The sequence below is a fragment of the Aplidium turbinatum genome, chromosome 7 (assembly GCF_918807975.1).
Source record: "Aplidium turbinatum chromosome 7, kaAplTurb1.1, whole genome shotgun sequence".
NCBI lineage: Eukaryota > Metazoa > Chordata > Ascidiacea > Aplousobranchia > Polyclinidae > Aplidium > Aplidium turbinatum.
This window is the reverse complement of record NC_137478.1, coordinates 7,998,197-8,023,239: the sequence shown is the minus strand read 5'-3', so window position 1 is coordinate 8,023,239 and position 25,043 is coordinate 7,998,197. Positions and strand designations below refer to the sequence as shown.

Genomic DNA, 25,043 nt, shown 5'->3' with positions numbered 1-25,043 from the left:
GCCAACAATTTGAAACCAACTTTCCGATGCATAAACAAAAAGATTGTTTTGGGGGTGAATTTGGGCGCTGAGTTCGAAAATAAAGTCCGTTTTCTCGTATCCAATCTATTTTATTTTCTCCGCAGCCATCACACGTTAACGGGTGATGGCTGCAGTGAAAAAATAGATTGAATACAAGAAAACGAACTTCGTTTTCGGATTTTCCACCCTCGAAAAACCCCAAAACCCCTCTATCTTCGTTGCACCAAAAATTGTGTTGACCAGTGCAATCCTTACAACAAAACATAAAATCCCATTCAAAATGACGTGGAATGTGGTTCATTTAAAAATTACCCGATCAACTGTTCCTGGATCCTGTTGCTGGTGTTCCTCGGGAGCGGGTAGTTGATCATGTGGAATGAAAAGTTCCGCTTGGTCGCATGTCTCAAATAGGCCTGATCAAGATAGGCCAGACTGGTGGCTGGGGTATGGAAAGCTTGGTCGTTAAACCAGGCAATGGCATGAGATGTATTGTCAGCTGGTGGAAACAAAGGTAGTTTTACGTCTGGAATGTAGGCGCTAGGTGCAGATAAATATATAGGTAATGGAATTCGATTAGCAATCAAGACACAGTGATTCTTCGTATCATCTTCCATTTTGTTTCAAAGAAGAAGCCTGGTCTTCATCACGAAACATCAGGGTCCACCGGTTGTCCGCAGCGACTCCTCCATTTCTCTCCACAGTTGGTATCTTCAATTTTCTGGTTTCTTTTGTCATGTCATCTTTCACGGTGTCATCTTATGCTTTCTTTGTTATTTTTTTCTCATTTTTCTGTCACTACCTTATCCAAACCTTTGTCAAATTGTTCTCATCCATTCGTTCAAGATGTCCAACCCATCTCAGACGATGACCATGCAAGTACTCTTGAATATTTTCAACATCAGTCCATTTTCTCAAGCTAGTATTTTTAATTTTGTCGAAAAGTGTCTCGTATAAAAGTTTAGAATATGTTTTAGTCACATTTTTTTTCTGACACAATTGCCATTGGAACAGTTAACAGACTTTAGCATAAAAAAAACATTTAGTCATACAACAACGATCATTTCAAGTGCTAATTTAAACGTTAAGCAAAAAGTTTCACGGATTAAAAATAATTCTAGTTTAACAGGTGAATAGATGCAAAAGTCACCATGCCAGTGCAACAATAACCTAGTGAAAATGACGTATCTTAATCATAAAGTTACTTACTTGTGTTTGCAAAACTTGCTGAGATTAGGTTTTCGGAGTTGAATTCGCCGCCTTCTTGTTCATATTTATGGGCAAGAAATACGTCAAAATCTCCATCGTCCTCTGTCACTGTTTCTATGCCCCCTGCAATGGAAACTCCTAAGTTTCTGCGGTTGAACGTTTTGAAGTATAAAAACTATACACAAACATGAACGAGATTAAACTCATTCAATTCCTCAAACAGATTAACGTTACGCTATTTTCCCTTCCCAGGTCGGCTTTTCAGCTTTGGGCATCAACCTACCTGCAAATTGGTCTTCATAAGCTTGTCCAAACCCAAGGTCTGATGGATTGCTGACAAACACTGTGTTTGGGCCATACGCGTCCAAGGTCAGATCTGAAGCAAAACTACTGTTATTGAAAGTTGAAGATTTTTCAAACGGTCACAGTTACATGATTAAACTGCAAAAGTAAGCAATCTGCTCACGAAAGTTTTCAAATGTCAATCTTTGATGAATGATCGTCATTTCAAAACATCACAGTCAGTGCATATATCCAAATATAACCATCAATGATATATTGAAACAGTGGACTACCGTTGAGAGTATTGATAAATATCTAGGCGGCTGCGTAGCCGAGTGGTGAGAACGTCTGCGCGACGTTCGAAAGGACGTGGGTTCGACACCGCTCAAGAGCACGTGGCTGTGTCTCGGCAAAGACACTTAATGGCAAGCCAAAATAAGGGGAGCAGCTGACTCGAAGACTATATGTCACTTCGCTGCTTCCTGTAGTCCGTTGTATCTCATCTGTGATCGCAGTGTACTGTATGTTATCGCAATGGGCGCAAATAAAAACACGACTATTATATTATTACTAGGAAGGTGTCCTTAAACGTTAGACCTTAAACGAATGGATGAGGAATGTGTTGTAAGAAAAGCACACAAAGAATTAGTGATTGGGCATGGAAGGACACGAAAAGCAAGAAAAGGTAGACTCAAAAAAACGTGGGAAAGAAGAATGAAGAACGATATGATCAACGCAGTTTAATTAATGATGATGCAAATGGAAGCGTAAAACCGGACAACCAACGATGATGAAATTTAAATTTTGTAGATCTTTCAAAAGTAACAGATTAATTAATTGTTATCCGTATACGGTATTAGGGGCGTGAGACCAGAGGGGGGGGTACCCAAAAAATAGTATATCCAATTTTATTTTGATAGATATACTAAATCTAGGCTGTATACCAAATTTTAGGTCAAAATGTTGAAAAACCATTCATTAGGGGCAAAAAATGTGATTTTTGACCCCAGCGAGGAAATTTTTTTCATAAAAATTAATTTTGGATATAAAATCTGACACAGTTGAGGGAATCAGTTGATTTAAAAGTGTATTCCTACTCATTTTTCAGCAATGAATCCATTTTTGGTGGTTAAAATCATCTATCTCATGTAGAAAGTGGCCAAAACTTGATTTTTCTTCCAAAAATACTGAAAAAATACCCCTCGAAAAAAAAAATTATTATAAAAATCTTCTTGCTGTGCCCCCCACATCCCAATTCCAGTATTTTAAGCTCTCGTGTGGGATGGTCAGAATAAATGCAAACATTTTGGTGCAAGAAAAAGTGAAAAAGCTCTTGAAATGGCCAAATGGTGCCATTTATGGTATACACGCAAGAATTTGAAAATTTGCTTCATTACATAGCACATAATTAACACATAATATATACACAGTATATTGAGCACAAGGATAGACTATAGCCTAGTCAGTGTTGCGTCCCAGGGGTGGATGTTCTTCCCCAATGCATGTGGAAATTCAAGGGTTTGTATTTGACTCCTTCTTTGTTTGTTTATTATATTGATGGGGGGAGATTGAGAGATTAGCAGGGAATTATATCAGGTGTTTTGAGAAGAATATTCAGCTTTGATGTGTCCCAATATTTCTATGTTGCCATAATGAATGTTTATTGTTTATGCATATCAGAATTATGTTCATATTTAATGATATTTAGATTAGCAATTGTGCATGATATTGATACATTTAGAAGATAGGTTTTGCTTTGTTGAATAGAGCTTCGATTTCTTTGGCATTTTTCAAACAGAATTTGTTTGTTCTACCAAAGTCCCACTTTCTTGTAATAGTAAGCCTTTTTCTATTTTCATTTGTAAGGATCTGTTCTACATCAACTTTGTCATCAACTGGTTTTTCCGCATGTATCCAGTAAACATTCTTTTCAGAGTCCTTTCTCACAAGATGTTCAATACTATAATCTTTGGCTGAAAGCATCTCCTTGAAGTAAATTGGTTTCTCTAATGCAGTGGTTTTCAACCAGGGTTTCGCGGAACCCTAAGGTTTCGCCAGTAAGTCTAGGGGTTCCGCAAGTTTACATTCAAATCCGAGAGTCTATTTCATTATTATATTGCTCAAGTTTCTTATCAATTTTTTTATGAGAATAAATGTAATTTTTTACAGTTTGTATTTTTATTGTACATAAATAAATCTGAACATGAGTATTTTAATTTAATTTTATTAATCAAACGATGTTTTTTGCATAAGGCAATTAAATTATTAAACAGGGGTTCCTCGAGCTTTTGGAATGTTTCACTGGAATTCATTGGAATGTTCCGTTCCACCAAAAAGGTTGAAAACCACTGCTTTAATGATTATAAACAGCACGCTGCTCTAGATAGAAATACCTTAGGACCAATCTTAGGGCTATGGCCTGCTGAGCTGAGGATAAAAATGTGTTTGAAAACCGATTGACTTAAAGTGTACTGTAGTGTATACTGTATAGCCCTATTTAGTATGTATGCTTCATTGCGCAAAACAGAAAATGTCAGCACGGATATCGACGATTGGAGTCCAGAAAAAGCTTAAATAGTCCTCTATTCAGTAGCGCATGTCATTGGCAACACTGCAAGCAAACATTTCAAGTTGACGAATTTTGCATTTCTCTTGAAGTTTATTGCCACGTGTACGTAAACTGCCAACTGATGAAGTGGCCGATAAAGCTTTGTCAGTCTAAGAATACAACCAGATGAACCGGCAAAACAGTGGTTCCATGTCATCGAATACTAGAATGTGACGCACTCACCGAAAGGGACGTTGTTTCTTTCAAATGGAGGAAACTTGGCGTCGAGAATAGCAAGAATGGCGAAGAAGACGGGAACGATCAGTTGAGATATCGCCACCTGAACAAGGAAATTAATGTGATTGCAGAGAAGTGACGGTTGCTTCAGCTTACCTCATACGAGGAACGATCCACAGTGCTGCAATGATGACTGGCCTACAAGTTGAAATGTCACTTTTTTAAAAAGCGTTCTTATCCAACTACTGTAGTCAGTAGCTTACACACAACTCTCATGGGCAAAATTTTTTAAACATACTTTTTTTCAAACGCTGTTAGTCTATTTTTATCAAATACATACATTAATAAAAGAGTGCATCTATTGTTACATACAATATAAAGCCTATTACATTACATAAACTCTATAAAGTCTACACCTCAAATTCTCCATCTTCATAATGTGCTGCAACTTAAGCGCCTCCCTTAGAAATCTTAACTAAAACAAGTGCAACATCTCATAACAATATGTTGATTCTGTGACAATAAACATATAAGGATAACGTTGAAGACAGCACCTTATAATTTCTCTTGGAATGCAAAATCTTTTTGACAAGTAAGCCATAGAACTGTTGGATCCACAGCACAGCCCCAGTGTTGAGGGTCAGAGACGTGTGAAGGTATTCTGAAATGTAGCATTGTTTATTTTGAATGAAAATCGGATTTAAGTAAGAACGAAACCAAGCAAGTTTTCCACGTTGTATCAACGTCTGGTAACGTTGTGGAAGGTAGGTTGTGGTCACTCTTAATCAATTGCGTAAGCAGAACAAAATTTACAATTAGAATAGTTAAAAAATCATATCGGACAATTTAGCACTTTGGTGTCAACAAATGAAGATTTACATAACGCTATTTTAAGATAAAATGGTTTATATTCTTAAACTGTTTCTCTGGCGTGGTATGACGGAAAACATGTTAAAATGATTCCATGTTATTACATGTTTAAGAGGGAAAAAGTTTAAATGATAAAAATAATTAAGCAGTAGAAATGTTTGTAGAACCATCGTTTTAGCGTTTGAATTTTGGGCTATATTTTTTTTAATCATACGACTAATTTTTCCAAACAATTGGGTGAACCTTTTTCAGCGTTAAGGAGGAGAGTGGTATCTTCTGCAGGGGTTGAACAATTTCCGTTCATTCCCGAAAAATCGTTATGATTCTCTTCAATGGTTGACTGACGTTGCAGAAGTGATTTTCTCTTCGACCATTTTCGGTTAACAGACTTCACCGTTGTGTCCGCGTCTTCGGTGACTCTGCGATGAAAGATATTGCAACATAATTACAAAAATTTGAAAAGACTGTTCAACAATTAATTTGGCTATTGGCTGCATATAATTTACTTTTCTTGAAATCAAGCAATAACGTTTGTGTTTGAAGCAAAAAAATACTTGCATTTTGATAACGTTGACAGAAAAGAAATGTTTTAGAATTACTTTCCAGCCAGCAAAAGTCACTTTTTACGTTGATTCAACGTCTACAGATAACTGCATCTTATAAAACAAGGCAACATATAACATAAGGCGCTATGTAGAACCAACTAAAACACCTGAGAAACACTTCCTCAAGAGTTGTCACCATGGCTCCATAACCAGATATCCCGAGCGCCACCGCGTGGTCATCAAGTGATTGAAAAAGGGCGGGAAATTTTGGAGACGCTTGAAAAGGAAGAAGGTATGACACTTCAGCTCCAGCAGTTCTCTCTAAGCTGGTTTCAGGCACATAAGACTGGATTAAACCGGTTAGCTGCAACAAATAGAGAATAGTTTTGGAGCTGTTCGACCAAATTCGTTTGCCAAAACTCAAGAGCTTCTGCAACGCTAAAAAAACTTGAATTAATATAAAGAAGTTGTTTTGTTACCTTGGCAACATCGCAGTCAGACGACTTGGTCAGTGCAATGTGATATCCAACCCCGAATGCGTTCTTCAAGAAAACAGATGAACCTGGAAAGATACAACACATTTGCTGACCCACCAGAAAATATTATAGTACAAAGTAAACCAGTACCGTACAATAAGTATGTGTTGTGTAACCATTTACGTCTTGTGATGAACTTTCTACAGAGGTTTTACTACATTTGTCACCATTTTTGTTAAAAATTATAACAAATTTAGTACTTTAAAAAATAACCGGCATTTTTAGCCCAGACATGACCATCATTACTCTCCACAAAACCTCACTCTCAAAGCAGAGATCATGACCTTGCTCCTCACCTACGCATCTCAGTCTCCCCTCGGCCATGATGGCGATCCTGTCTCCAAGAAGATCGGCTTCATCCATGAAGTGAGTGGAGAGAAGAATAGAGCATTTGTTCCTGTAGCACTGGAGAACATCCCAGATAGCTCTTCTTGCCGCAGGATCCATTCCGGATGTTGGCTCGTCCAAAATAACATGCTAAAGATTAATACGTCTTATATGCAATAAGATACATCATCCTTATAGTTGTGAACATTAAGGAAAACGTTATTCAAAGACAATATAACTCAGCAACAACACTATTCGAAGGTTTTTTTTTGATGTCACACTGTTCGGTGTCAAAAATCAAGTCTTACGTTGACACAAACCGCCATTTTTTCATTTAAGTACCTTTGATCCGGCACAAAGAGCGAGGCCCACAGACAACTTTCGCTTCATGCCGCCTGACAAGGTGGATGATCGTTCGAATGACTTGTCAGTAAGTTTAAGGACTTCTATCATCTCTTGGCATTCTGTCAACGCCTCTACCTTGGAAAGTCCCTTCAGCTGGAAAAATACAACAAAAATGTGTGAAACAAACATGATAAACGTGCGAAAAGGCGTAAACGTGACTGGTAAAGGTGAGTCCCTTACTTGATTCCACGTGTCGGGGATGAGAAGATAAGGTTCTCATTGTACTAAGCCTTCGGCACTAACTAGAGTAGGGTGGCCAGTTCCTTACTCTCGGCCGCCTTTCCTTCAGCACTAACTAGAGTAGGGTGGCCAGTTCCTTACTCTCGGCCGCCTTTCCTTCAGCAATTATGCCCACCCAACTTATTACACCCTAGGTCAGGGTTGCTCAACTAATGTTAAGAAAGGTCCTGTTTGACAAGTAGAATATTTTAGCTGTTCGGTGAATAAATTATTTCACACGCAACCACGAAAGTTAAACTATCAGTACCAGTACAGAACCTTTTTTTTTTTAGGTAAAATCTAACTCAAATTGGATTTTTGACAGTGTTGGGGGGTCTGGGGAGGGAAGCCCCCCAGGTACAAGGATAATCACAGAAAAAATTGCTTCTTTCTAGTAAAAATCTGTTTAAACACATCCTGAAACGTGGCAATGAGATTTTTCTTCCAGAAGCCCGAGATCCACCATCAACACCCAAAAGGTCCGGATTCGGACCGCGGTGGCTAGTTGAGTAGCCCTGCCCTAGGTAGAGGTGAGCGGTGTTTTCAACAACCAGTTTAAGCTGGGAGAAACCAGGTTTGCATTATTGGAAAGCCAACGCTTTGTCCGCTGCGCCATGCCACCGCTGTAAACGTGACAACATCTGCTTTGTTTTTCTTCAAACATAACTTTCTAGTAAATCTAGCGGTACACTTTTTATGTTGAATTTACACTCACGGACAAAAAACAAAATAATTCTTCAAGTTGTTATCTTTTGCAAAGGAAAGCAATGAATTTTAACTCAAATATAATCATTTTAAAACGATGCTTTGTTTAACAATTTTAGAATACTACTCATGCAACCCCACCGTTTTGTGACTCTAATTTTCGACTTACCCTGGCAAAGAAATAGAGATGTTCATGCACGGTCAAAAGGTCAAATAGAATGTTGAATTGCGGGCACAGACCTAAGGCTTTGCGGACGTTAGAAATGTCTTTAGTGATGCTATAACCATCGATATACGCTTCTCCACTACTGGGTGGGAAGAAACCTAAAATACAACCGTTTGTTCACTTCCGGCTTCTAAAATCTCCATATAATTAGAATCAAGTGCTGTTTTAGCTGCAAACAAAAGCTGAAACATGCAAGGTCTTAATTGTCTGCAAAACTCAACTAACTATTCGAGGTTCCAGTAAAAAAAAAAACGATTCTCGGATGTAAAAATCTTTTGAAAACTGATTGCCATTTGGCTTGTGATACACTTCAGGGATAGTGTAGCTTTTTTACTGCATGGGCCACCTTAATCCTTGAAATTAAAAGTGGGTTATATATTTAATCGCAGGGGACTATCAATGCGAAACTTGCAACTGCACCTTCTCTGCAAGTCTTACTATTCTTGGCTGATAATGTGTAGTTTTTAGCTTCACACATGCAGCTCTCGAATCTGAGCTGAGATGAATCCGTAGGCTTGATTTTGTAAGATTCATGTGCGATAACAAAATATGAACAAAGTTCACACAGTTACCGCAAATCTTTTTATGGTTTCAAACGAATTTGGCAGAAGTTCCACTTTGTAAGGATTATATTTTCACTATAGGTTTCAACAGCAAAAAAGTCACAGCCATCCATGTCCGTTTCTATTTCAATTTTATTTTCAGTCTCCACTAATCTTAAACAGTCAGGAGACATGCAGTTGCTGTTTATGACCAAGAGTGCAAACAAGCAAATTAAAATCATCCAAATTCGGCTTTGTTCCCATGAGCGGGGGTGGCCGATTTTTTCCTTGCAGTGACAACCTTTGCCAATTTTTTCAACTGCGAATAGTCTTTGAGATAAAATAGAAATAATGAAACAAACAGTAAACACAAACCGGTCAACATGGACATGGTGGTCGTTTTTCCGGCCCCGTTATGGCCCAGCAACACAGTGATCTGGCCTTCATACATGGTCAGATTCAGACTGTGCACGGCTGCTTTCCGTTTCTTTCCATTTTTGAAGACCTGTGTGTTGAAACAGATAAAAATAATGACAGAGCGAAGCTGGAAGAGCAAGATGTTACAAAAATACGTTATCAAATGAACGACAACAACCCCGTGTCCACAGAGCCCTACCCAGACAGCTGATCAACCGTTTTTACATTATAAAAACGATTGATTAGCTGTCTGGGTAGTGTGTGCGTATAATTAAACCGTACTACAGAAGACAACTGTGATGTCTGCAACACAACCTTATCTTTTGATGGTAAAACAGGATAGTAATGTTACTGCACAGCGCCTTTACTTTCATTCAGTTGAAACAGCTGAAATATTTAAACACAAAAGTAGCTGACTTAACTAGAGAGTGGTCTACCTTTCTTAAACCTTTAATTTCGACAGTTTTCGTCAAGTTTGATGGTTCCTGTTCAAAATATTCCCGGTCGTGTTCTGCGTTAAACCCTTCGTTCTCTTGGCCTTCTACGTCATCGAGTAGCCTATAGCTGGCTCCAACCACCTTCTGTCCACACCAATATGATTTCTGTTGAAGAAATGATATAACGACCAATGACTATCAAATTCGTATAATGATTGCATGCGGTAGAGCGCGATTTATCCATCATTTGTAATATTATTATGTGATAATAAAAAGTAAATGAACAAAACAAATTAATTATTTTCGACACCCAGAAAGGTTGTAATGTTAGATATTTTAAGGCAAAAAGCGGAAATCGAATCTTATAGATTTGAAAAGTGGACGATCATAATAAAAAAACAATTACAGTTAATTAAAAGAAAAGTAGAAATAATGTAAAAAGATTCGGAAGTGAAAATGACTTTGATGCCGAAAGTCAACTAATGTAGAAATAAATCATATTCATTTGTCCCTTTTTATGTTGAAAGAAACATACAAATTAATGCCCTTTAAAAAAGTCATGTTGCTCACAGATATGCTCACCCATTGCAGTTATCAATCAACAGACTAGTGTGAAAAAGGGTCGCGTGATAGCACTTACTGTGAATGGAAAATACCACGGCTTGGGTATCCCATAGTCTCCCGGAAACACCCCCTCGATGTACACGGCAAGTAGCATGTACAAGATGGAGTCGAGTACCAGCATCCCGAACACCTGCAAAGCGTCACACAACATCAAGTGATATTTCTGGCAAGAAACACTAACAACGTACTAATCCTAAATATTACTGCCTATAAGGAAAATGAAAAGGTAGAGCAATGTAACTTCTGTTGCAACGCTTTAGTACGTAAAATCTTGCAAATTAAAATTTTTCTGGACTTCAAGCAGGATTATCAAAATATAACTCAAATAAAACTCTGTTACAAATATTTGCAAAAAGAAAATTGAAATATATTGGACATACAATACAACGGTGCATTCCATCTAATCCTCATCACGAGGAAAAAAGTTAATGATTCTTCTCTTCTTCTTCGTTTGAAAATTACAAAAGTATAAAAACTGTTATGATTGAAAAATCTATACCAGAAAGAATTTTTTCAACTGGTTGTAGATATGACAGCAAAGAGGTTGCTTACCATGCTGGGAATTTCTATTTTATTGTACACAAACTTTCACTCACACGATTCTTAATAATTGTGATGACGTTTCACCATGTGATTACAGTTATTAGTGTTATGAATTGCTGGTTGAATTACCGATTTCTTTTGCCAAGCTTTCATGGCTGGTAATAATAGATATATGTACACTCAGTCACTCAGTGCTTATAAAACTGGGTTAATTTTGTGACTGAATCGTTGATGGATTGCCACAGATGAGTTTAATTCAAAAGCCTTCATTAGAAAATATATTGCTTGACCTACATAAAAATTAAAGAACAATACAGTGCAAACTGCTGTGACATCATATGGCAACCAGATTGCTCAGAAAATAGAAGGAAAAGACCCTTCCAAGTCGGCAAATTAATTCTTTTTTTTTACAAAATACTCACATCCGCCAAAGTAAAGTTGTCATCCACAGTCACTCCCTTGTTGATATTATTCCACTGCGTGCCAGTACCTGTGTGCATGAATTGCGAACAATGTTATTGCTACGAGCAATCAGTTCCAGTACGGAAAAGCACAACCCAACGAGTTAATGTCTGGGTTCGAATCCCCAGCGGCATATATTTTTTTAATTAGTGGTCAAAACTTTTCCACATTCAAATCTGTTACTGAAAGACCCACTATAGCCCAGCGAAAACCAACAACTCAATTAGCAAAACTGACAAGTATACGTGAAAGGCGTCGGCCACTTGCGACTCCAAATAAAATACTTAAAGTATGCAAAATGCAAATGAATTGTGAAGGAAGCTGTATAAGTGATTGGTCAGGTCAATTCCATTCAAAGTGATCAATTGCATACTTTATGTAGAAATCGCTTTATTGTACAAAATCAAAAGCCATTTTATGCAAATAGGCTACACCAATTAGTAGCAAATAAAAAAGTTTGTTTGCAGATGGTAAACCCTCCAGCACATATTTTGATTGATCGTTTTAAAGCAGGCAAACCACGTCAGGAAAAAGAAAAGAAAATTAGTGCTCATGCAACAAACAGTTAGTCTCGCATGAAAATCTTTGCCTCAATTGATCAATAAGAATGCCATGTTGTGATGCGTGCGACAAGAAATACTAACGTTTATTTATTGTATTTCACTAGTGAACAGATATAAGGTGTGATAGCCTACCACATAAAAACGTTAAAGTTTAAAAAAAAGTTAAAAATGATAATGCTAAAGGTAAAAGTTTAAGTTCGTAAATAATATTTGGATGAAAAAAGTTACAAAATCTGAAAGATATTGGTTGACTTGAAACTATTCAAAACAAGAACTTAAATCAATCTCATAAAAGAAAACGTGCAACAAAAATCGACCTTTTCCTTCGAGCATTCCTATCATGTTCCATCCGCCCGCCATGGCCACGTTAGACAAGAGCGATGCCGCAAACTTGATAGGTCGACTCAAAGAACTGTAGTTGTTCGACATGAACAAGTAGGGCATGTATGAGAGAGCGTAGATGATTCCACCAGCCGCTGCGCCGACGTTCGCTGCGAGCAAGAGTTAGATTCTATTTGAATAAGGAAACAGCGAAGCAAATGGATAAGGCGAAGATCTGACATGGACGTTGTACTGTAAGGCAGTGATTTTCAAACATTTTTTCATTTTGAAATTAATCCAAAACTTGCACAACTTTAATGATGTTTCCGCACTAACCTTTGGAAAAGAAAACAGACACAAGAAAGGAAAAGTTGATCGTGGCAGCAGAAAACAGCAACAGAAAGACGATGACCACCGAAGCGTCACTATGAGTCAGCACGCTGCCTTTGTCCGTCTACAAAGCACAAAACAAAGTGTCTTAACCGGGATGACTTTCACTGTTCGGCTTAACCATTTCGCAAGCCTCTGCCATTTTAGCGCCACATAACAGAGAATAAATATTTCACTGGAACAGGAAACATATAATCTTTGTAGGCCTATAGCATATTCTAATAAAACGTTTTTTTTTTCTGATTTTTGGTGTCTATTCCCTCCAACTAAAATTTTTGATCACAAGACAAGACGCAATGTCATGAATCGATCGGCAAGAAAAATGATAATTGCATCAGGCATTGATTGCACATTGTACATAACCTTACTGGTGGACGCCAAAACACATGATGACCAGTGACTAATGCACTGCATACAATTTTCTCGGTTCATTTATTTTAGGTGGCTTGGTAGAAAATGCCCCACGGCCCGGTGCAAGATTGCGACCTATTGTTGGGGCCACAGCATTGTTACGTTGTTACATCAACATTTATCTTCCGTTTTAAAATAATTTTAACTTCAACATAAAATGCTACGTATCTCAGACAGCAAATCAGCCATTTTTACATTGAGTTCGTCTCCAAACGTTGAATTAATGTAAAAACAGACTGATTTGCTGTCTGGGAGATTTGAGTTAATAAACAATACAAACAGTCTCAAATAATACTCACATTGATCTTGTAAATGCCGGCCATTATCAGGCAGGAAATCGAAAGGAAAACAAGATATTTGATAAACCAGGCCGACCAATGTAGCCAATTTGAAAGCCCCATCATCATCATGTATTCCTTGCAGAGAAAAAGAAGAAATTAACTTTGAGTGAAATTTGGTATTGGCTTTCCTGTTTCGATAAATTGCACAATTTTCTAGTAATCATGGTGTAATACTACGAACACCAGAAGAAAATAAAAAGCTAAGAATATTTCACCACTGGTCGACAAAACTCTTGCATCATTACCGTAATGCTCATGTGTGATCCTCAACAAGGTTGAATAAATTATACATAAAAACAATGTCGCGTTACGTGTAACAGCATTGATTTGATAATCAAGACATGGTAATAATCTGAATAATAAATAACCGTATACAGATGTTAAAACAATGCAAAAGCGACGGATTGTGGCAGCCGAACGATAGAAACGTAACGTAGTGATATCGACTGTGTTCGGTGACTATGTTAAGTGTTTGGATGCCTGCAGGTGCGGAGGAACAGACTGCTGATCATGTCATTCTTCAATGTCCCATTTACAAAGCACCAAATTGAATGCATGGTACAGCAGCACTGAACGAAGCTACCTTGTCTGGCCTTTCATCACCTGTCCTTGAATCGAAATAGTCTGGTTCATACGAAAGATAAAAGAATACAATAAGAACTTAAATTTGTTCTCGCATTTCAAAATTATGTCAGCTAACTAGTTTCGCTTCTGAACAGATGTACACCAAAGAAAACCATACCTTCATTTTCGATTCTTTCTCTTGCACCACACTTCGTACAATGATCAAGGCAGTGTAGAAAAAGCTGAGCATTATGACAAAAGGGAGTGTATTCTGGATGGCAACTGAAAAGCGTTAAAATCAATGAGAAGTTGTAAATTGAACAAAGACAGTAGACACGTTGGGCCAAAAGTAGGGTTCAAGTTGTTACAAAAAGAAATTTTGACGTGTGCTAAAATGTAACTAAAATATATATGAACAGAATGGAAATACACCGCAAGTTGTTTCAAAAGTTTAATATTATTATGGTTTATTAGCAATTGATAAAAAATGTCAAAAATACCTTGCAGACGTGCAGTATATTTCTTATTTAGGCTATTCGTGTGCATTTTTATTGAAACAGTATGGTTAGAACAAAAATACATGAATATATACACTAGATTAGGGCTTCTCAAACATTTTTTACTGTGCTGTGCAATTTTCGACACCATTTGAAAAAATATTTTTATGCGATCCCTTGGTGGATAGTTTACAGTGTAACTACCCAATGTAGGCCCATTTTTAACTTATTTAGCGACCCTGAAATTACGATTTGCGACCCGAGTCGGGTCCCATAGTTTCGGAAGCCCCGCACTAGATTACATACTATCGACCAAATATAACTCAACTTTTGGCACATACTTTCAGTCATAAATCATTGTATCGTTTCAGAAAACAATCAGCCAGTTGAAAACGTGCGATATACTTCACTTCACACTTCACAGTGTGCAATTATACTGTAACTGCAATGTAATTTCATCTCAAATCAATAGAATAACTCGAGCCGATTGTGTTAGTTAAAGTTTTTGACTGTACAATAAGTGTGTCGGCAATACCGTGCAGTTTCAAGAGAGTACCAGTAACTGATTTGCTGCGACTTACCGATAAATGTGTCATCTGTGTACGGTGGGTATGGGTATCTTTTCAACCCAAACGAAGCGTTGATTGAAGAGTTAGTGAGAACACAAGCTATGCTCATTTGAACAGCATGCATAAGAGAAAGAAACCCTTCAAAAAACAGCTTCAAAACATAAGCATTCCATTACTTTCTCAAATGAAACTACTCAACTGCTTTTACTTCAAAAAAAAGTAAGTCCCATATTTGATTCAAGTGTCGGGTATGAGAAGATAAGGTTCTCATTATATTAAGCCTTCGGCACTTACGAGAGTAGGGTAGCCAGCTCGTTCTCTCGGCCGCCTTTCCTTCAGCAATTATGCACACCCAATTTATTACACCCTAGGTAGAGGTGAGCGCTGTTTCAACAACCAGCTTAGCCGAGAGTCGAACCAGGTTTGCATTATTGGAAGGCGGCCAACGCCTTACCCGTTGCGCCATCCCACGCTACTTTAAATATAACCCACAAAAACAAAACCCGGTAGGAGATATGCAATTATGCATGGTGCTAACTCCTTACAAATGAAAACGTAACTTAACATGACCAAAAGTGGTGTAAATCTGAACAGTTACCAGAAATGATTAAATTATTCCGAGATAAAATTTGTATGTACAAAGCTTTGACAACGCACCGCTAGACAAATAAAGCGACTTGATGCGAGTAGGAAAAAAGAAATTACATAAAGTTCAAAACAAGCGTAAATGCAGTGACATGGTTTTTCCAGGGATATCCTGGGTTTTTAGATATCCTGGGATTTAGATATCCCTGGGTTTTTCACCTTCTTCATAGTAGTATGGGTTGCCGCCTGTGTTAGATTGTGAGCGAGGACCAGGTTTTTGAAAAAGCGGAAAAAGCTGTTCCGTCTTCCAAGTATCATCGCTGTTGAAGTAAAAACGACCTTGAGATAATGTCATTCTCAAAAAGTGAACTATTTGCATTGTTGCATAAAAGTTAAACCAAATCCAGAATACCGAATCCTCTTTGGATTATGCCAGTCAAACATGGAGCAAAATTAGTCAAGAGTTTGTTTACAGCAACATGTTGTGAGTAATTTAAGTACAAACAGATTGCAGTGCGGTGCCGGTGTGTCAAGGCATTTCAAACCTCTACCGGTACTTGTTAAGCATGGTCGCAATGTGACGGCAGTTAGCTCAGAGTTGGAAGAAATTTTAATACAGATATTACAGCAATTATTCTAACAGTTTAGTATGAAACATTTGAAAAATATGTTAATAATTTAAATGCTCTGGTTTATCACATTGAGAAGCAAACATACTCTCATTTAATATATGCAAAAGCAGTTGGACTAACATATTTTTTAATCATTTTCAACTTATATATTTATTAATAAAGTTCTCTTTTATCATAATTGAAATTGCTCTACCAAAGTTAAAAATGTAATGTACCAATCATATTGTATGCCAATGTATGGTTCGCAACTATGGTGTAACTATAAAACTTCTACTTTAAATCGCATACGAGTTGCTTACAACGACTCGTACAGAATTATCCACAATTTGTCGAGATGCGACAGTGCTAGAGTGTATCAGGTACAGAACGACGTGTTAACATTTGATGCTCTATTAAGAAAAAATTGCTATGCATTTGTAGAACGTTGCAAAAGATCAATTAATCCACTTTTGCGCAATGTTATGTCTTCTGATTATTACTTTAATTCTACATTTTATATTCACTACAACAGTATTTTGTACGTTGTTTGATGTAGCCTGCTTGATGTTGTGTTAGTCTGATATTTTGTGTGATGACTGTTAAAAATTTAAATTCTATGGACTTTGAGTCTGATTGCAAATAAATAAATAAATAAACTGTCTTAGTTACAAAATCTAAAGAACTTCGACTGGTAATGTGCTTGAAACAATAGACAAGGCTCTCCCAGAATGTAAAAAGCGTCGTAAAGATTAGAAATGTTTGGCTTTGCACAATGCTCTTCAAAGGTTTACCAATTACTTCCAAGAAAAATGTGGCATTTCGAACAATGAGAATAATTTGTAGAAAGTTTCCTTTCTTTTCAACATCAAATTCTTTAGTTCTTTTGCTATAAAATACCTGTCGTGCCTTTGATTGCTGTTTTATTATTACACAATTATTACGCACAAAAAACAAAAGTGGAACAACTCAAGAAAGAATCTTACAAGCCAGAAATTAATGATTTGGACTTTGAGCTGGTAACCGGATCTGAGTGAAATCGCAAAGTAATTCTCATGTCATCTGGTACTTTTCCGTTGTTAGATACCCCGCCAAATATCACTCCAGCTAACACTTGCTTTAAGTGAGTGTCATTTTTCACATAATTCAAAAACAAAGCTTCTGTTTGAAAAGCAAGCACTGAAATGAAAACACAAATATGTGAAATAAGAATAAGCACAGGAATAACTTGTAAAACGTTTCTAAAAGATTAAACCAGATCACACAAGGTTTGGGGTGGAGATACAACCTTTTTGTACTCAGCTGCACTTCTACAAGGTTGCGCTGAAACTGTCCGCCTTGTAAACGGCTAAAACTAACGTTTATATGCAATGGATAAAGAGCTCTATGAAACACACGGTATAAAAATACGAAGTACAAATATTGACACCGGTTGTGTTTTGCAAAAAAATAAAATAAACAAATGAAAAAGATAAATTTTACTCACAATCAACTGTTGGTACCACTTTTCCAGATACTTTTTTTCTATTTGCACGCAAAATCCCTTCATGATCCATTTTTAATTCTTCCGTCACATCTAGACACCAATAAAGTTAGAAGATGTTTGTTTAAATCAGGGATATCTAAAGAAGGGGATACGAAGGCTCACAGCGATAGCCTAATTCTCACAACACTACCAGGGCGGAATGGCCCGTTTCGGTGAGTCCGATCCCTTAACGGGGGATTTTTTCAATTTTTTTTTTTAAATTATCGAGTACCGTAGCCTAATTATCATTGCCGTTTTAGGGTTAGGGGTTTGGGTTAGGGGTTAGAGGATAGAAACTCACCGAATCGGACTCACCGAATCGGACTCACCGAATAGTAGCAGACCCCTACCAGGGGCGGTAGTTTGTAGCGCTTTAAACATGAGGTTCTTTTTAAAATTACAGAAAGTTTTGTAGTACAACTGGTACAGTCAGCTATAGAAGATAGTTAGCAAATGTTACGCAGAGTATATTTAAGGAAGATTTGTTTGGAAAGACAGTTGAAAAGTTACCAGTAAGGTAGTTTTCTTAACAAAGCCTTTGCGATAGGCTAGATGTAAAGTAAGTATATATATGGGACAGAGGTAATTGAATTAACAAGATGAATTTAAAAAAAAATTGCACGGTACCTTGGCGCTGATATTACGGTCCACAACATTAAGGCGCAAACAAAACGGCGCAAGACAAAACGGCGCCAAAGTCAACGTAACAAGCTCAGAACCTTTTCCTTATTTTTTTCACATGTTTTGGTCAATTCCTCTTTGTCATGAGTTGCCAAGGGTGGGAGGGGGGACTTGTATACCAGCTCCAAAAATCCTTATTCACACATAAACTTTCGTTATGGTTGCAGAGTATTATCGTTCTATACATTGACTTTGGCGCCGTTTTGCCTCTGCGCCATTTTGTCTCTGTGCCGTTTTTTCTGCGCCGTTTTGTCTCGCGCCGTTTTGTTTGCGCCCTAATGTCCTGCTTCGCTGATATTATTAAACAAAAATAGGCATATTTCTTCCTACAGAAGTGAAGCGAAAAGATTGTCACTGCGCCATTTGAATCTAGAGCAAAAATTTACTTGAAAAATTTCTGTCCGCCCACCGTAATCACTGCCAATAAATTTACATGGGATATTAAAACCAACGTAAAACCAACTTGCACAGTGAAAAAGACATTAATACTCCAAATAACATTGCAAGATGCAATATAAATAAAATTATTCATTATTAATGGAATGTGTTATTTCTTTAATTAATATCCTCTCAACTTGAATAGGAATATCTGAACAACTTTGAATGTAGAGCATTTTGGTAATACATTATAGATATCCTGTAAAAAATAACGATATGAACATGTTGGGTAACTGACTTTATAACCAAATCTGTTTTACCTTGAAATTGATTGGTGGAGTGAGCATTTAATCTTTCTTGCACCTTCAACATTATTTGATCAACCATTGTATTATTGTTTGGAACATAAGCAATCGTCCATTTATGATCTGATGGGAGAATATCCGTCGAATAGCTTGGTAGTTTGTCAACATTAAATTCTCTGCGAAATTGAATAATGTAATAATTAATCATTTAATCTGAATCTGGTAGAGGGTGAAAATGAGGAACAATTTCACTTCTAGGCTACAAAATAATTCTTTACAGTATGGTATATTAAGAACAACAAAATATAAAATAATACTTAATAGCTGACGAAATTCATACCGGTATGTTGAAAGTTTAAAGTTATGAAATGAAGAGAGCTCTATTTTCAATGTTTAAAATAATACAAAGGTCACAACCATAGCGATTTATATACACATCAAGGATCTCTGAAGAACGGGATGACTCACTTGAGAATTTTCGATCTTTTAGTGGACACTAGTAAGGTAAAAAAACACACACGATTTTGAGAATTATGAATGGGATTCTTTGAGGTCAGTAGTGGTATGTTTTTTACAAGCAAGTCATGAATCTTCATGATGTGTAATTTTATTATAATAGATACAAAACAGTGAATAGTTACAATAACTGTTTGTGCCTTTTCGGAAATGTCTCAGCATTACTATGTTCAGGCTATCCAGTATCCACACCTCCTTACTATTTTTATTAAAGAAATGTGTCCTATTGCACCAAAATGGTTGGGTGTGTTAAACGTCACTATCAAATCAACATCGTCTAGTTTTAGTATAGTGGGCCTATCGGTATTTAAAGAAACTTTCCCTTCCACGCATTCACTGTTACATCACTATCTCTGCAAATCCTATTATATCCTTTTGAAGCCCACTTTGCTATCGCTTATTGGTAATATAAGCTACTTGTGATAATCTCTAAAATGTGGTCTGACGAAGTGGGTTAAGTTGCCGTTAAAACATCAATAAAATAAATGGGAGCGGATCAGCGTTATATATTGACCTCTTAGAAGATTAATTAAAAAAAACATTAACAAGTTTGCAGAGTTTTGAAGTTTGACCCTACTAGTGTCCGGGGCTAAAACAAGTGAGTCATCCCGTTCTTCAGAGATCTGTGTACTGTACACATTGCACAGGCCTTGACAATGTGCAAACTAGAGGCCTGACTGAAGGCTGATGTAATTTCGATTTTGAACTGTAAGCTAAATTTACTTTATATATATTCCTTTGAAATCATAGTTTTGAGAATCCAAATTGCCAAAGTGTGATCACTGAATCTCAAATCACTGTAAAACGCTTAATTTTATGATAAAAACATGACAAATCTTTCTCAATTACCAGTGTTGCCAAACCCTTTTAGGATTTCCAGCACAACTGCAAAAATCTAATCTGTTATTTAAATGGCACAAAAGTTACTCAAGATCACACATATATATATATCTTTCAGTCAAATTTTTAGCTGCCTGTTGTCATGGCCTGTGTATGAAGGTCGCAATCTAATGGGAACCTTTATCAGCAAACTGAGAATATCATTGGAATTTTAATCTTAGCAGCTGTGTATACTTGTAGAGATGACATTGACACACACCCAGGTACTAAGGTTGACAGAGTTTTTTTCTGTTGGTTCAAGTGTATAAGTGTAATTGTCTGTAAAGATGTCACCCAATTTTTGCCATAGAATTACATGTAGCGGTCTCAGCACATTGACCAGCTGCATACAAGGAAATGAAATTGAAAGATTTTCTTGTGGTTATGCCATTTTCTTAAGTGCATATGTAATAAATTGTTGTAGAAGTCCCAAATTTTCTGTTTTTCAGGTTGACTTCTAAGAGTAAATTTGTACTAAAAAATACTGGAAACATGTCATCAGCACAGTGTAGGAAGTACAAAGTCGCAATCAAAAAGTACCTTACAAATATTACATCCAGTGGTGTGTGCACTAATAAATATACTATGCCGTTGCAACAACCAAGCTTCACAATATAATATTGTTCAGCCTACATAGAGTAACACCTGAATTACTTAAGCAACCACCAACATCAATAATGATGAAGTATTATGTCTAAATAAAGCTCAAAAGAAATGTATTACAACAAATTTCAGAAAAAAAAATTAAAATATATTATATACGAGGTAGAGCAAAATTCATTGCAAAGATTAAACCAATTCAATTTTTTTTCTTTGTTGTAACGCAAAAGAAACGATACTGTAGATATGAAACACAGTTCAACAACAAAAAAGCAGGAGCAAAGGCAGACCAAGAATAGTTCAGACATGAGACATAACAAAATGAACAAACTGAAGTACAAAAATGCAACAAGAACTTTTATTGACTGCAATAAATAGTACATTTGCATCCAATCTTTAGTATGAAAAAATAAATTAATATATTAATAAATTACATCAACGGTGTGCAAACTGCGGCTCGTCAACATAAATTTTGTGGCTCTTGTATTGAATCGTAATCTTACAAAAAAATTATGATTATAGTTTATAAATATGTTATCTCGCGCTGTCAACCAAGCAGTGGCGTGCCTAGGGTATGGCAGGCATGGCTCGAGCCATGGGCGGCTTGGGCGCCATACCCACATTGACAGGCTGTCTTTAAATGTAGCAAACGTAGCAAACCTCGCAAACCACAAAGTTGCCAGATGGTATTTTTTTTAATTGTATTTTTTTTATTTCTTGGCATTTTATTTATCGGGTGCATGTTTTTTAAAACCCTTTTGGATATGTTATTTGCTTAGTGTTGATGTCTTATTTTTATCAGTAAAAAGATATCAAAATCTTTGCTTTGTTGGTTATGGTTAGTTTTGATATAAATACGTTTAAAGCAATGCCTTTGCGATCAACATTTGTGAGATGTTGAAACTTGAAAGGTAATATTAACGAAATATTTGGTAGTCAGACATTTGGGAATCAGTACTCCATCCCTTAGTTAGACCATGGTTGGGTGAGTTCACTAATCAGTGGTTCTCTAAAAACCGGGCTGCAGACGATAAATAAAACTTAACTTTTGCAGGTGACCGTAGCTCCTGGGCTACGCCGTGTGACACAAAAGGAAAAAAGTTCCTAATGACAAGTTTTTGTGTGTGTTTAGAATGTAAGGAATATTTTGTAAACGAAACCGGTTTTTCCAAAAGTTTTGGTCATTTGAAGTGTGTTTAAAATGCCTATATGCTTTGGCTCTTTTTTGGGCTACTTGCAAAAAAATTGGTTTGAAACGTGTTTTTGGCTGGGTAATTTTGTGGAATCTGGCAACTCTACAAGGTTTGCTTCTTTAAATGTTGCAAACCTCGCAAATCTTGAGAAAGGTTTCTACAATTGATGGCCGATGAGGTTTTCAACTGTTCATAGTTTGCATCAAACAGATAGGCCTAGACTACAGACAACCTTATCATTACTTGCTGCTAGTCTTAATCTATCTTATTTAGGGAGACTATGAAAACCTATTGCGGTAGGCTTTCAAATGCAGAAACCTTCTCAAGCTTTGCGAGGAATTCGGAGTTCGCGACATTTAAAGACGCCCGCTGAGAAAACCTCATAACTATCAATTGACAAATGCACAGACCTTATTAAAAGTCATAGCCTAGATAGTAGCTACCATCACTAGGTAATTGTACAAATGTACAAACCTTGTGAGGTTTGCTACATTTAAAGAAGCAAACCTTGCAGAGTTGCCAGATTCCACAAAATTACCCAGCCAAAAACACGTTTCAAACCAATCCCAAAAACAAACCATTTTTTGCAAGTAGCCCAAAAAAGAGCCAAAGCATATAGGTATTTTACACACACTTCAAATGACCAAACCTTGGAAAAACCGGTTTCGTTCACAAAATATCCCTTATTTTCTAAACACACACAAAAACTTGTCATAGGAACTTCTTCGTTTTGTCTCACACGGCGTAGCCCATGGCTGGAACTACGGTCGTCTGCAAAAGTTAAGTTTTATTTATCGTCTGCAGCCCGGTTTTTAGAAAACCAGTGATTAGTGAACTCACCCAACCATGGTCTAACTAAGGGATGGAGTACTGATTCCCAAATGTCTAACTACCAAATATTTCGTTAATATTAACTTGCAATAGGCTATCTCACAAATGTTGATCGCAAAGGCATTGCTTTAAATGTATATATTTATATCAAAACTAACCATAACCAACAAAGCAGAGATTATGATATCCTTTTATAGATGAGAACAGAACATCTGCAACATCAACACTAAACAAGTAACATGTTCAAAAGGGTTTTAAAAAACATGCACCCGATAAATAAAACGCCAAGAAATTTAAATACCATCTGGCAACCTTGTGGTTTACGAGGTTTGCTAAGTTTGCTATGTTTGCTAGGTTTGCGAGGTTTGCTACATTTAAAGACGGCCCATTGACAGGGGCGCGAAAATTGGTTGGTAAAAATTAAAATTTGTTACTTACACTTTCTTCAAAATCTAATTTGCACCCAATACAATACAAGATCAAAAAGGAGTCTCTCTTTTACAGTAGCCATTGTTAAACAATAGAATTGTGACATTGCAAAAGCAACAGTGTGCCTCTCCTGGCTCATTTTGCATTCAGTCAGCAACAATTGAAAGTTTCATAAAGTCGCAAAGCAGCGATTAGTTGAAGCTAAGAAGTGGCACCAGAATTTACTTATTCATTTTTATAAGAATTTATAACTTTGTAAAATCAAAACATCATGCAATCTTGACAAATAAACGCTTGGAAGAATTAATTCGCACAGCATTCTCAACTTATCGTCCAAATTTTCAGAGATTAGCAAGTTAAGTACAAAACTGATATGGATAAACAATCATTGTTTTTATTGCTGTTTTGTTATTTTATGTCTTGAAACTGATTTTGCGGCTCGCCGGTATTTAAGGTTTATCTGCAAGCGGCTCTTTCTTTGAACAACTTTGCCCACTCCTGAATTATATTAATATTAATAATATTAAATTATATTAATATATTGAATAAATTAATATAAATAAAGATCAATTTTACTGAAATCATTAGTTTTATCAAAAAAATACATTATTTGTATGAAAACTCACTAGTTAACCAAAACCTTTTCATTTAAAAAGTGAAGACTTACTCCCAGATAGTTATATGAGTTATAGTTTGTAGTGATATGTTCATTCGAATGATGACCAAAAGTACTGCAAAGAATAATGGAAGTACCAACTCAAATACAGTTGCAATTGGGCGACGTCGCTGAAGAATCACGTTCTTCCACAGAAGCAACCTCAACTGACTGCAACAACTCATTTCAATTTGCTTAGAAATAGGTTATGTACCGTACTTTAAAACTTCATAACTTACAGCCAATCTGCAAAAACATAATACTGTAATTCAATTAGTAGCAAACAACCATGTGAACTTCACTTAATAAACAGAAAACTAGCCTACATTATTTTGCGTTTGATGTGACAACATAAAATTGGTTAGGTCTACACATCACGTTCAAAGTAAAATAGAACATTAGCTTCTTAAAAATTGAGTGCCCTAGGACCTACCTAGGTGTGAATTGAAGATACAGTACCGTACTATTAAGGCAGTGGCTATTTGACCGGCGCCGGTCTTTGAATCTGAAACACTATTTGACCGTCATGACGTCACTATACAGTCACTTTTTTTCTTTTTCTCTTTCCAAGCAAAAGACGAGAGCACGTATATAAGCTCTAAATCCGACCATTTCATTCAACTCGTCAGGTGGCGAGTGCGATACGTCGCCGCCTCCTATTCTAGAGGGACTGAGTTCGATACCACGCGCAAGCATTTTTTTTTTTTTAACTAAAATTTTCACCCGAAGTGCATTTTTGTAGTCAATTTTTAATTTGAGTTGCATTACATTTACATACCATTAATCATTTTATTTTTCGTCATTAACGCGTCAGGGACGAAAAAGATACTAACTACAAAAATCGATATGGACCTCCCAGCACGTTAATGAACGGGAAAAAGTGGCAAAACCTTGAAGGTTTAAAACGTGCCTGAATGAAAAATTATGTAGTAGGCTATAGTTAGCACGGCCACAAACGGAAAATTACCCAGAGAAATTCTCAAGTTCCAGCAAATTAAAAAAACTCTAACTTTATTACTCACATTTGAAAAGACATAAAAAATTGGGCTG

At 36.6% G+C, this 25,043-nt stretch overlaps 1 protein-coding gene across 1 annotated transcript in view; it reads right to left on the bottom strand.

Moving 5' to 3' along the window:
• The window catches only part of LOC145774032 (phospholipid-transporting ATPase ABCA3-like), a 33,242-nt gene extending 9,112 nt beyond the window's left edge, over window positions 1-24,130 (bottom strand). The window contains exons 1-25 of the mRNA XM_082585165.1: window positions 24,006-24,130; window positions 18,906-19,066; window positions 17,488-17,577; window positions 16,988-17,180; window positions 15,613-15,713; window positions 14,821-14,946; window positions 13,921-14,024; window positions 13,137-13,253; window positions 12,373-12,490; window positions 12,033-12,206; window positions 11,113-11,180; window positions 10,164-10,277; window positions 9,524-9,688; window positions 9,045-9,174; window positions 8,071-8,225; window positions 6,915-7,070; window positions 6,542-6,722; window positions 6,189-6,271; window positions 5,877-6,073; window positions 5,408-5,583; window positions 4,849-4,955; window positions 4,301-4,397; window positions 1,511-1,603; window positions 1,228-1,350; window positions 334-517 (exon numbers count right to left, since the gene is read on the bottom strand). Coding sequence (XP_082441291.1) covers window positions 334-517; window positions 1,228-1,350; window positions 1,511-1,603; window positions 4,301-4,397; window positions 4,849-4,955; window positions 5,408-5,583; window positions 5,877-6,073; window positions 6,189-6,271; window positions 6,542-6,722; window positions 6,915-7,070; window positions 8,071-8,225; window positions 9,045-9,174; window positions 9,524-9,688; window positions 10,164-10,277; window positions 11,113-11,180; window positions 12,033-12,206; window positions 12,373-12,490; window positions 13,137-13,253; window positions 13,921-14,024; window positions 14,821-14,946; window positions 15,613-15,713; window positions 16,988-17,180; window positions 17,488-17,577; window positions 18,906-19,066; window positions 24,006-24,049 — 3,257 coding nt within the window. The 5' untranslated portion in view covers window positions 24,050-24,130. The remainder of the gene's footprint in view (window positions 1-333; window positions 518-1,227; window positions 1,351-1,510; window positions 1,604-4,300; window positions 4,398-4,848; window positions 4,956-5,407; window positions 5,584-5,876; window positions 6,074-6,188; window positions 6,272-6,541; window positions 6,723-6,914; window positions 7,071-8,070; window positions 8,226-9,044; window positions 9,175-9,523; window positions 9,689-10,163; window positions 10,278-11,112; window positions 11,181-12,032; window positions 12,207-12,372; window positions 12,491-13,136; window positions 13,254-13,920; window positions 14,025-14,820; window positions 14,947-15,612; window positions 15,714-16,987; window positions 17,181-17,487; window positions 17,578-18,905; window positions 19,067-24,005) is intronic.
• Window positions 24,131-25,043: the final 913 nt, after the last annotated feature.